The sequence below is a fragment of the Megascapheus bottae genome, chromosome 5 (genome assembly GCF_031878675.1).
Source record: "Megascapheus bottae isolate mThoBot1 chromosome 5, mThoBot2.hap1, whole genome shotgun sequence".
Taxonomy (NCBI): Eukaryota; Metazoa; Chordata; class Mammalia; order Rodentia; family Geomyidae; genus Megascapheus; species Megascapheus bottae.
The window spans coordinates 21,054,648-21,067,786 of record NC_143513.1 but is presented as its reverse complement, the minus strand read 5'-3'; the positions used below and the strand labels follow the sequence as shown (position 1 = coordinate 21,067,786).

The 13,139-nt window shown below is 40.3% G+C and overlaps 1 protein-coding gene across 4 annotated transcripts in view; it reads left to right on the top strand.

The window, feature by feature from the left end:
* Osbpl3 (oxysterol binding protein like 3) overlaps nucleotides 1–13,139 on the top strand; it is a 179,028-nt gene that overhangs the window by 67,679 nt on the left and 98,210 nt on the right. For all 4 annotated transcript variants that reach the window (XM_090332781.1, XM_090332779.1, XM_090332780.1 and 1 more), the window contains exon 2: nucleotides 4,215–4,453. In XM_090332781.1, the coding sequence (XP_090188907.1) occupies nucleotides 4,361–4,453 (93 nt within the window). In that variant the 5' untranslated portion in view covers nucleotides 4,215–4,360. The remainder of the gene's footprint in view (nucleotides 1–4,214; nucleotides 4,454–13,139) is intronic.

Here is a 13,139-nt window from a genome sequence, read left to right as displayed (position 1 = left end):
GGAAACCAACTCAAACCAAGGCTAGTTCTTTCCAAGGCATCTCATTTCTTTCTGAAATGGTTTCTTCCTCTGCCTCCTCCTCCTTTCTCCATCTTTCTTCATCCTCCTCCTCCTCTTTTTTTTTTGTTTGCCAGTCTTGGGGTTTGAACTCGGGGCCTGAACACTGTTCTTGGGGTTTGTCAAGGCTAGAGCTCTACCACTTGAGCCACAGCACCACTTTTGGCCTTTTCTGTGTACGTGGCCCCAAGGAATTAAACCCATGTCGTCATACATGCTAGGCAAAGACTCTACCACTAGGCCCTGATATCTTCTTTTCTAACTGGAACTACCTTCCTTCCTTCCTTCCTTCCTTCCTTCCTTCCTTCCTTCCTTCCTTCCTTCCTTCCTTCCTTCCTTCCTTCTTTCCTCTCTCTCTCTCTCTCTCTTCTCTCTCTCTCTCTCTCTTTCTTTTTTGTTTCTGGTTGTGGGACTTGAACTCTGGGCCTAGGTGCTGTCAGCTTAAGGCTACTGCTCTACCCCTTGATCCACAGCCCCACTTTTAGTTTTCTGGTTGTTAATTGGAGATCAGAGCCTCACAAATTTTAGTCCCCGGGCTGGTTTTGAACCTCGAACCTCAGATGTCAACCTCCTCAGTAGCTAGGATTACAGGTGGGAGCCACTTCGCCTGGTGGCTAAGTGGAACTTTCTAAAATAAACCTTTGAATCAGTTTGGCAGGACCCTGGACCTTTGTTTTTCCTTATTTTGGGGGGGGGGATGTGAACATCTGTTCTATTTTCACCAATAGAAACAACAGAGTGGCATATGTTTTATGGAAACACTGGTTTTACACGTTTGGCACATTAGCTTATCTCAGGTGTAGGACAATGGTGAAAGAGATAAAAATTCATTCAAAATCCAAGCAAAGCAGATTTTCTTTGAGTGATCTGACTTTTTACATCTGTAGCTTTTTGAGGCTTCCATGGTTTAGAAGAAGGAATGAGTTGTGAATCTTTTCCTCTTCAAACTGGTGATCTGTTGACCTGAAAGTGGGTCTCTAACCAAATTCTATCACACATCAAACACTGGTAGCAGAAAGAGAGCACAAAAACATCCATAAAACTGCTTGGTCCCTTCTGCCTGTTGACATGACCTTTCAGGAAAGATTTCTTGTTTACAACTCTTGATCAGGAGATCCGTCCCAGGAGACCCAGGCTGACAAATGTTCTGTAGAGTCAGGTGGTGGTTATGTCCTTGAAAATGTAAAATGTTCTAGGTTTTCTTAAGATCTGTATAATGTACTGTACCTCAATTTTTTAAAAAATGGAAATAGATTGCCTGTGAGCAAGGAAGCTATTATATTTTGTTGAGATCAACCCATTGAGTACAAAGTTTTCCATCAAAGGGTCACTGTGTGCAGTGAGAGCACCCTGAGGTCTTTCATAAACCCCATTGTAGCTCATAGATCCTGCCTGGGCAGCCCTAGTCTTGGCCCAGTATTCCTCTTAAGAAATTTATCATTGCCATATTTCTAGGTCAGCACATGAAGAAAGCTATTTTAAATAAGAGACATACTTTGGTCAAGGCCTTATGTGTTCAGACTCCTGCCAGATGCTTTTTGCTAGTCCACCCCTGCTGAGTCCCCTCAGGTAGATATCATAGTGCTTCTGTTCCATGACCGCCTGGGAACCTGGGGACCTTGGTCAGGAGGACATTGTTTATTTTGCCCCATTAAACTTGGATGTAAACTTCTTTTGCCTATCCCTTTAATGGTTGGCGATTTTAACTGAACTTCTGATGAAGCTATATTTTCCTGGGCAATAATCTTGCTATGCCCTGCAGAAGGATGGGGGAGGAGTTACAGCATCTGTCTCTTTTCTTCTCGGAAGGGAGAAAGAGGCCAGAGTAGAAAGAGCCTGGAAGAGACCTTACTCCAAGTGCCAACTTTGATAAATATTGGATTTGACCTAGGAGAGCCTTGCCCTATGTAAGATTGTCAAAGTCTGGAGATAAACATGACCAGTTGTCTTTAATGCCGTGATATGGAGTACTGACTTAATACCCTTTCATAACTCCTATGACACAATTTTATTGCCCAAGTTTCTCTCCCACCTTCACATTTCACATACCTTTTATCCCATTCTCTTATCAGAACTCAGCCTTAAAAAAATAAATATTGGCATACACAGACAGAAATCCTTTGTGGGCATTTTTATTCTACAATACATATATTGTCCTACCAATGGTTGTGTAATACATATACACACATGTGTGTAGGTAGGCACACATGTACACACATGACATGAGTCAATTTGGGTTTCTATCAGGCTGTTTTGTCAAACAGTACCAGCCAACATTGAACTAATTATTAACCGATTATTAATATCTCTTTAAGTTTCTCTTGACAATTTTTTTTTTTGCCAGTCCTGGGCTTGGGCTTAGGGCATGAGCACTATCCTTGGGTTTTCTCAAGGCTACAGCTCTACCACTTGAGCCACAGCACCATCTATGGCTTTTTTTAAATGTATGTGGTACCAAGGAATCGAACCCAGGTCTTCGTGCATGCTAGGCAAGCACTCGATCACTAGGCCAAACTTCCAGCCCCTCTTGACAGTTTTTAAACTAGTTTAGTGTGTACCTAATTCAGGTACCATTACTTTTAGCCCCACAAGTAGAGCTAACTTTATGAAAAGGCTTGAGTTGGTTTGCTTTTAGTTTTATTTGTTGTTGGACCTCACTTGAAAAGAATAAGGAGATGGTGTGGGTGATGAGGTTACATGGAGGAACATGGGAATTGACTTCTATGACCGTGGTTTACTTTCTGAGATTTAGATACTTACCTTCATTGTTTTGATTTTGGTTTATGACTTGCTCAATATTTAAACAACTGTTGGTGAAGACATAGGAGATTTGAGCAGTAATAATTAACCACAAATTTGATATTCTAGCTGGTTTCTGGATGATTATATAACATCTTTTAAAATTAGACTTCTAGAATAAGTACTCAACTATATAGACTGAATATTTATTTCTTTTTAAAAAAAAACATTGTTAACATGCATGGGCAAGTTGTTTTAACACATTAAATTGTACTTAGTGTGTTAAATAGTCTTGACCTTCTGAAGCCCAAACCAAACATACCAGTTAACTCAGGGGCTATGGATGAAGGTGGTAATTCTGGGACTTCTACTCTGTGAGGACTAGAAAGCCTTTATTAGGATAAGACTCCCTAGTGCCACAGAGGTGGCAAGGTATCATTATCTCTGTCCTGGACAGAGCCTTCCTGCATTCCTGGCACTTAGTCATCATTGTGATTTGGTACTGTGCTACACAAAGAAATGGAGTATTACCTCCTATGTGCTGGCTTATAATACTTTTCCTTCTGAAACTTTCTAGTGCGGGTTTTTATCTCTCCTAGGTCTCAGAGATGGGGCAACAGCTGTTACTCCAATATCTGGCCACTAGGGGTATGATCATTTCCAACTGTGGCTAAAGGGTTGGACTCATGCCCAGATCCTGCCTCTTGTGGGCTATATAATTGGGCATGTAACCTACATTTTCAGAGATTCAGTTGTCCTCTCCATAAAACAAAAACATAAAGCAAAGATAATACTCCTCATCAGACTGTTGATTAAATGGGATACAGATTGTAGGATCCTTATGTAGTGTGTTTGGAAGTAACATGTATGCAATGGTCATTGCTTTAATCATCACTATGTTAATAGCAGAAATTCTGCTTTTTGGGGGGTTACATCATGCTACAGTTTTTTTTAATGTTTCCAAAAACCATTTGTAAAGCAACCCCCCCTTGTCCAATAGAACAAGAACAAAAGCAAACTGAGATGGGGAGGAGGGGTGTTTTGTAGTACTAATTTTGTGTCCAAATTCAAATTTCTATATTAATGTTTTTAAGCTTGTTGTGTTATAAAACTAAATGAAAACCCACCTACACAAAATTTTCAATAACAGGGGTGTATCAGTTTGGGCAAGGTGCTATATGCCTGTAATCCTAGCACCTGGGAGGTTGAGGACAGTCTGGGCTACTCAAGGAATTCTAAATCACCCTGGGTTACATAGTGAGGCCCTGCCTCAAAAAGGAAAGGGAAATATGTTTTCACAGTACCGGAGGTAGCTAAACCTATAATATGTAGTGTGAAAAAGGTATTTGCATGGCTAATTAGAGATGAAGTGGGATGCTTTTCTAACTTTTCCTCTGACTTTTTTCCTCTGGTTTTAGGGATTTCACTGGACCATGCAAAATGCATTTTCCATGTACTGGATAATAGCTGAGCTGCCTGTTTGAGGGGAGACTTCATATGCTCGGCCACACTGCCTGCTGATGGCCTTTTGACTGCATCAAGGCCACATAACCCACTGCCCAGGATGAGTGATGAAAAGAACCTTGGCGTGTCCCAAAAAATGGTCTCCCCTTCAAGGAGCACCAGCAGCTGCTCCTCTAAGCAGGGAAGCCGACAGGTAAAATTCAACTTGTGCAAATTTTAAGTTGTAAATCTAAAACGCCAAGAATTTTCAAGTCAAAATGTGCACATTTACTTGGAAAATCCTACTTTTCTGTTTTAAGAGCATTTGTGTTCCTACCTTTATATTTTAATTGTTTACCTCATGTGCTCTTTTGTTATTTTATTTTATTCAGCATTATTTTATTCAGTCGTTTGCATCTTCCCTTCTGTGTAGGTATTAATATGCCCTGTCCTGAGAAGCAGATGCAAACAGATCAGGTTGCTCATCCAAGGATACACAACTACTGAGGAGCAAGATGAAAAATCAAAGCCCCATTTGTTTGACTTTGGGGCCCATGCTTTCCTTATATCCTGTTACCCAAAATAAGATACTGTCATCTTTCCAGAGATTATTCCATCAACCCCTACTTCCTTCCCTTATCAAAACATTTTTTGGTGATGTGATATGATGTGTGTGAGTGTGTGTGTTTATGTGTTGGTTCTTGAGCTTGAACCTGGGGTCTGAGCATTGCTTCTTAGTTTTCTTACTCAAGGCTGGAGCTCTGCCACTTGAACCACAGATCCACTTTTGGACTTTTGGTAGTTAATTGGAAATAAAAGTATCACAGACTTTCCTGCCCAGGCTGGCTTTGAACTGAGATCCTCAGATCTTAGTCTCCTGAGTTGCTAGGATTAGAGGAGTGAGCCACTGACACTGGGCATATCAAATCTTTTATGGCTGTTTATGGGACCTGAAGTCTCTCCTACTTTTATTTCTCTAGTGGGTTGTGGGGAACAGAAAAGATGGTCCAGAAGGATTAAGAGGAGGAAAAAAATGTGAAACAATAATTAATTGTTAAATAACTGTCAGGTATCATATATTCTTTTTTCTTTCTTACTAGTAAGTCTGTTGGCAGGATTTTCTGGTATTTAATCAGTGGCAGGAAGTACACATTAATCATTCTGGTCCTTCCTTTTTCACTAGATGGGGGAAGGGCTGAAAGCTTCCAAAAAGCCAGATTTATAGCCCAACTGGTCTCTGAACCTTTTCAGCACTTGCTCGTCCTGTTGGCATTGTCTTTACACTGTAGGAAGTGCTGGCCTAAGAATTCACCCAGTGTGCCTGCTTCTAGATTTGGAAGCCACAATTAGGGAGCCTCCCACCTCAAGCTGTCCACATGGTTGTGACTCAGCAGTAACATGGGTCTCAGTTTGAACATGGCTTGGGACAGGGCGCTGAGAGCTGGCCACCCACACATCTGTGATTCCACACATCTAGGCAAATTAGAGTTTGTTATGGCTTGACATGTCGGGAAGCTTTCAAGGTCACCTTGAGAAGAAGCTAGTTTTGGTTTTTTTTTTTTTCTTTCCTTTTTTTTTCTTTTAGCATTTATCCAGAATATACGTCAGAATTATACACATATGAATATATATGAACATATATTGGAGTTTATGTCAATAAACATTGGAATATATTAATGTATATTTCTTTATTTAAAAAGACTCAGTAGTGGCTGGGAATTTGGCAAAGTGGTATAGAGTGTTTGCCTAGCATGCATGAAGTGCTGGGTTTGATTCCTCCGTAACATAGAAAAAGCCAGAAGTGATGCTGTGGCTCAAGAGGTAGAGCCATAGCTTTGAGAAAGTTCAAGGATAGTACTCAGGCCCTGAGTTCAAGCCTCAGAACTGGCAAAAAAAAAAGACTCATTGGTGATTTGCTGACATTTCACAGCTCCTAGAACAGTTTTTAAAGGATAACTGTGCTCATCCACTCTATCAGTTTTGCAGGGATGTCTTTCTCCCTCACTCGAGAGTTCTGGTTGGGATTAGGGGAGAGTGGTTGGCTTCCCTCCACCCCTACCCTCACTCTTCCCTTTGTCCATAGAAGTACATTTCTTCCATCCTCCTTTGGTCAGGGCATGATCAAGGAAGTGACCAAAGCTGGAGTTACCAACACTGTAGTTGTTCACTGATCTGCTCAGGTTCAGTACTAAGAATCACTTCCAAGTGTTTGAAATCTGTTTTTGTAGTGTTTGTTTGTTTGTTTGTTTGAGGTTGTATCATATGGGTAAGGTGATGTTCCCAGTGTATTAACTTCTTTCTCATTTTGAATAGTCACTCATTCATCAAAGGATTATCTTTATGTTTAGTATTTTCCACTTCAGTTACATATGTAATATGTATACATGAATAATATTGGTTTATAAATATGTTTATATATTCCTTCAGTGGCAGAGAAGGTGGAGAAATTAATCTGATTATTTCACATGTAGCTTGGTTGGATTTTCAGGGGTCATTTTCATAGCTCGTCCATTGTTTCCTCTGTTTGAAAAGGAAATGTTCTGACCCAGGCTGAGTTGTTCATCCACACCATCCCTGTGGCAATTCTCAGCCACACAGCTTGAGCTGGCAGTGACTGTTTCTGCCCTCAGATCTGCAGCCGAGGCTAGCTTGTTTTGGAGGCTCTCCCTTGCCGGCAGCTGGGAACACAGCCACACCTATGGTGTTTTGGTTGCTAAACAGAGTAGTCATGTCCTGTTTCCCACTAGAAAGTAAAAACTTAGCTCTTAAAACTTCAAGATTTCCATGTAAGTGACTTGAGGAATGTTAGATTATAACTGAAGACATCTGTGCAGCTAATCCCTTGTTTTGAAAGTGCCATTTTAAAGTAGTTTTCAAGCTGATCTACTCTTCTCCTTTCCTCCAGAGGGATCATCTCATGTTGACTTGATCAGCATTGTCTTGGTGCTAGTTCTATTCATGTGCATTGGAATAACTATTTAGAGCCAGTTGTTTCCATGATGCTTCTCTCTGTACCTGTCCTTTTCCCTGCATAGACCCATATTTAGGGATGTGTTGCTCCTATCTTCTACCTCTCAATCCAAGGCCAAGTCTTGGATTTGCAGCTAGGGCTTCTTCATTATGAGTCTAGAATATCTGAGGTACCATTGGGCCAGTTGGACATTAAAGTCCAGGTCCATTTGAGAGGCTAGTGTCTGCCTCCTCCTGCTTCTCAGCAAGCAGATTTTGAAGCCCCCACTTTCGTGTGAGGACCTTCCCTCTGTGCTCTGACCCTCTGGTTTGGGTCCCAGTCTTTTCCTGGGGACAGTTTCAGCCCTGTCAGTCTAAGAAATTAGGTTTACAAACACCTTTGTCTACAGTGTACCTTACATTTCTATTTTATTTCTTATTCAGAAACAAAAGAAACAACCTTTTTGATAGTCTTTTTTCCCCAGATTTATTGTGGTATAGTTGAAAAGTATTTGTATTAACAATGTATACTGTGCTGTTACTCTGTGTTACATTGTGAAATGATCACAATCAGGTTAATTAATGTCTCGGTTACCTCACATAGTTCATTCTCTCTCTCTCTCTCTCTCTCTCTCTCTCTCTCTCTCTCTCTCTCTCTCTCTCTCTCTCTCTCTCTCTCTCTGTATCTGTGTGTGTGTGTGTTTGTATATATGTGTAAGATCACATAGTTCATTCTCTGTGTGTGTGTGTGTTTGTGTGTATGTATAAGATCACATAGTTCATTCTCTCTCTCTCTCTCTCTCTCTCTCTCTCTCTCTCTCTCTCTCTCTTTCTCTCTTTCTGTGTGTGTGTATGTTTGTGTGTATGTATAAGATCTCAGTAGCAAATTGCAAGTGCAAAAAAAAAAAATCTGAGGGTATGCAGTCTCCTTACAGGAAATGGCATAGTGTTTGCGTCCAACTTAAGAAGTCTTCCTCTGTACTTAAAACATCTTTAGATTACTTAGAATATCTATATAATGTAAGTGCTGCATAAGCAGTAACAATACTTCTAGTGGTTAAAAGTAACTATACCTCTACGGCATGTTCACACTTAGTTTCTACAATTTTCTTCAACTAACTCTGGTTGGTTGAAGCCACGGATACAGAACTATGGATACAGAGGGCTAAGTACAGTAAATCATTATTATCTATAGTCCCTGTACTGTATATCAATCTCTAGAACTCGATTTTCCTCAGCAACTGAAATGTTGTACCCTTGGACAACATTTCCCTATTTCTTCCCACCCTCAAGTCCTTGGACACATCATTGTACTCTCTATGACTTCAGCTTTCCCGGATTCCACATGCCATTGAGATCACATGCTGTTTGTTTTTCCTCTGCCTTGTTTATTCCAGTTAGCATTGTGTTTTTCAGTTTTACCCATGTTGTTACAAATGACTAGGATTTTTTTTTGCTGTAAGACAGAAGCATATTTCTTTTTAAAGAAAATGAAGTGTGTGTGTGTGTGTGTGTGTGTGTGTGTGCATGCATATATGCTTGTGTGGTTGTATATACATGTGTGTATGTGAGAAAATAGAGGGTATGTATATTATGGTTTGTATATATAGTACTTTTCTTTGGAAGTACTTAATTTTGTTATTTTGTTATCATGTAAACACACAAAAAAACTGGTGTTTGAATGGAATAAGGGTGTTTTAAGTAAAGGGTACCAAATGCCCTTTGGATTTAAAACCTCAACATGGCTAAAAGATTTAGTCTTCTGAAAACATTTTCACCTAAATTCTTTTTTTTTTTTGTCGGTTATGGGATTTCAACTCTGGGCCTGGGCATTGTCCCTGAGCTCTTCAGCTCAAGGTTACCGCCCTACTTCTTGAGCCACAGAGCCACTTCCAGTTTTTCTGGTGGTTAATTGGAGATAAGAGTCTCAGGGACTTTAGTGCCTAGGTTGTCTTTGAATCTCAATCCTCAGAGCTGAGTCTCCTGAGTAGCTAGGATTACAGGCGTGAGCCACCGCCGCTTTCACTTAAATTCTTATCTCATACAACCAGGTAATGTGACAGCCCTACTGCATTTCCTCTAGATCCTTAAACTAAATTTGCCCATTTTTATTGAATTGAACTTGCCCTTCCTATTTCAGAACTAGTAATATAAAAGTCTCAAGCAGCTGTGCATTTATGGGTTTACATTCTCCTATTCATGTATCTGTTATAAAGCTTGCTTCCTTAGGAGTAAAATAAGAACTAGATGAAATTGTAAATATGAAATGCCTAGGCTACCGCACAGGAGGCATTCTGTATATAAGTTAATGAATGAATCTGCACACAGTTGTTAGGATAAGTGAACACTATTCATAAAGCTCTGTAGATACATGAAAGTGGGCTAGGGGAAATCTAAGTGGGAGGGAGAATTACTATTTTAAACCCTATATGAGTAATTGCAATTCCCTTTTGTCTTTTTTTTCCCACCACCCCCTTACCTTTCCTGCCTAGAACATTTGAAGTAGCTCATTTCAGAAGCTAGATCAAGTTCAGTAAAATGAATGAATCTGGTTTGTCTTTATTGACAGAATTTGATAGTCCTAACTTTGATTTCTTCAGCCACCACTTTCTATTGAAAAGCTATTGTTAAAAAGTCAATGAGCAGGGCCAGGACAGCTGTATGTGCCAAGTAGCCACAAAGATTATTATAGGTTGTAAAGAAGATAAGGGCTTCAATCTTTTTTTTTGGAGGGGGGGGATTCCTGGGCCATGAACTCAGGGCCTGGGCACTGTCCTTGTGCTTTCTCAAGGCTAGAGCTCTACCACTTGAACCACAGCACTGCTTTCAGTTTTTTTTTTTCTATATATGTAGTACTAAGGAATCAGACCTGGACCTTTGTGCATGGTAGGCACGCACTTTACTACTAAGCCAAACTCCCGGCCCCTCAATATTTTTTTAATTTTTTTATTATTGGGATAATGCCATGATTCAATCTTTTATGTGTCATTAACATTTGACATGGAAGTCAGAAATGAGACAATGAATTGGCAAAAATAATTGAGCACTACTTCACTTGTAATTGTAGAGGATTTGAAATTTTCCAAGTCTGTTGCTAGATCAGTCCCCATACAGTTACAGAGATCACTGTTGTCACCCTTTTGGGCTAATTTAAGGTGACATTTGAGTTTTACTAAAGTCATCTGATGAGAGTTAATTTATGCAAGCTATTAGATTACCTACACTCCAGAGAACACAGCTAGGCTGGGTACAGTGCCAGAACCCATAGGATAGGTAAGTTCAATGGAGGAGAATTTACCAAGTTGTGAATAGTGAATTTTCAGTTCTGTGAGTAGTGAAAATGCTTAGTCTCAAGCCTGATGTTGTAGTGCCTGTCTGTAATCACAGCACTTAGGAGAATTATGAATTCAAGGTCAGTAGTCTAGATTAGGATCCAGATGTTCTCTCAAATAATAAATAATAGTAACCCAAAGATAAAGGCAAGTGCTTAGTCCCAATATCTCTCCTACTTTATCAGCTGTCTTTTAAGAATTATACTGAATCAATGCCACGAACTGGATGGGGAGGAGTGGTCGTAGTATTGTGCTGGTTATGTCACATTCTTCAATGACAGTATATTAGTTTGCTTACTGTCAGTATAACACAGTGCCTGCAGCTGAGTGATGTGTGAAGAGGTTTACGTATTTGGTTTGGAGGCTGGGAAGTCTCTGAATATGGTGCTGGCATCTGTTTGTCTTCTTCTGGGACTCTCATTCAGCTCAACTCATGGAAGAAAGTGGAAGAGAAAAGCATCCTTGCTTGCACCCACCTGTTCTCTGTGGCTCTCCCTATGACCTATTTCCTCTTAAGGACCCCACCTCCCAACACTCCCACGGTGGCAGTCAGACTTTCACGTCAGTTTGAAATAGGATAGTTCATATTCAAACCACAGCTGTAGTCATAGAAGAACAGCAAGCAAACCTATGGGGCCAGATGGCCTGGGTTGGAATGTTGAGCTGTTAATAAGCCTTAGGCAAGTTACCAGAAGTATTGGTTGCTTATGTTGTCCACTTGATTTAATTAGAACTGCATCTAGAAAATACTATGGAAATTTGTGACAATCTGCTTTCTAAACTAGGCAGGTCCTAAGAGTCCTAAACTTACTCCACAGGTAATTGCTTCCCTACCCTATCCTTCAACCTTCTAGGCAGGTATTACATAGGGTGACCGCTTGGCCTATGTTTAGATTGCACTGAGGGGAAGAGTTAGCAAAGGACTTTGGGAGCTAAAAGCATCCAGTAGCATATGTTGAGCTTTTAATGTCCTTTCATGCTATCCTTCTGGGTCTCAAAGCAGTCCATGAAGTCTGCATAGTGTTCCATGCTGTGGAAAGACAATATAGCCTAGAGATATTAACTGCCCAGTTCAGAATCACACAGGTAGTAGGCACCAAGTCATTGTCTTTGGAAAACACTCCCATTTCCTCAGATACTCCAAGATGTCTTAAAAAATTAAAGTCATATAAAAAACTAAAAGAGGCCTGGTGCAGTGGTTCACACCTGTAATCCTAGTTACCCAGGAGGCTGAGATCTTAGGATCATGGTTCAAAGCCAGCCGAGGTACTAAAGACCATGAGATAAATTAACCACTAGAAAACTGGAAGTGGCACTGTTGCTTAAGAGGTAGCGTGGTAGCCTTGAGCTAAAGGGCTCAGAGACAATGCCCAGGCCCAGACAGAGTTCAAGCCCCATGACCCACCAAAAAAAATTAATTCAAGTTCCATGTACCCTGAAGAAATGATTCTTTAAACAAACTTCCATCAGGAGCCTGCTATTCCCTTTTGCCCTGAAACTTTTTCTGGTGATAAAAATTTAACTATGTTTCTATCTTCATTATTCAGATTTTCATTTTCTGCCCACCCCCAATCCCCTATATTAGAGCTTGAACTCAGTTCCTAGGCCTCATGGCTAGTGTTCTACCAGTTGAGCCACAAACTCCACATCCAACTTTTTGCTGGTTAATTTTTGCTGCTGAGGTTGACTTCAAATACTGTCTTCAGATCTCAGCCTCATGAGTAGCAGGGTTACAGGTGTGAGACACCAGCAATCAGCTTTTACTGTCTGGCCTTTTAAAACTCTTCTTATTGCTAACCCTTTGGCCATTAACATTCCAGAGATAAGAAGGGCTATGGAATAAGAGTCGATATTCAATACATTTCCACACTGAGTAGGTCTCCTAAATAAGCAAACATTTGATATCCAAGAAGGTTAAAGCACCGGCTAAAATGACATATTTGCGTCATCAGGGTATCTTTGTTCTTCTCCATGTCCGCAAATAACTGATGGTCAGCTGCATTTTCCCACTCAGAAGAGCAGAAGAAACAACTTTATACTACACTGTCTGTACTGCTCTGCAGTTCTGAAATAACAAGTAGCAAATCTGTCTGATTTTTTTTTTAAGGATTAGCTGATAAAAACTACATGAGATGCCTTAAGAAAATAAAATGTATTTCTTCATGGAGGGGAGAGGCTACAGTAGAAAACACAAGAAGGCAGAACACTGGCCCAGATTGTCTTGATTTAAGAGCTTGACTTACCTGTATGGAGCTCCAGAATGTTCTTGAGAAGCTCTAGATGCATATGTAGGTTAAACCTCTTCTTTGAGAAAGAGAGGCCCACTTCAGTATACTAAAATTCTGACAGCCTAGAAGTGACTGTGCAGGAAGTGGAGCAAAGGCAAAATGAAACACTTGTAGAATAATCTAATATTTCACTTAAATAGGCCATTCAGCCTAATCGCCTAGTCCAGCTGGGGTAAGCTGGGGGAAGACGGAGAAAGGGATGATATTGTTTAAAAGAGAAATGTATGCATTATCTTAATTATGTAATTGTAGCCCCCTCTGTACACAACTTAATAATAACAATAAAATAGCTCAACAAGCCCCTGAGACCCTAAGTTCAAGCCTCAGAACC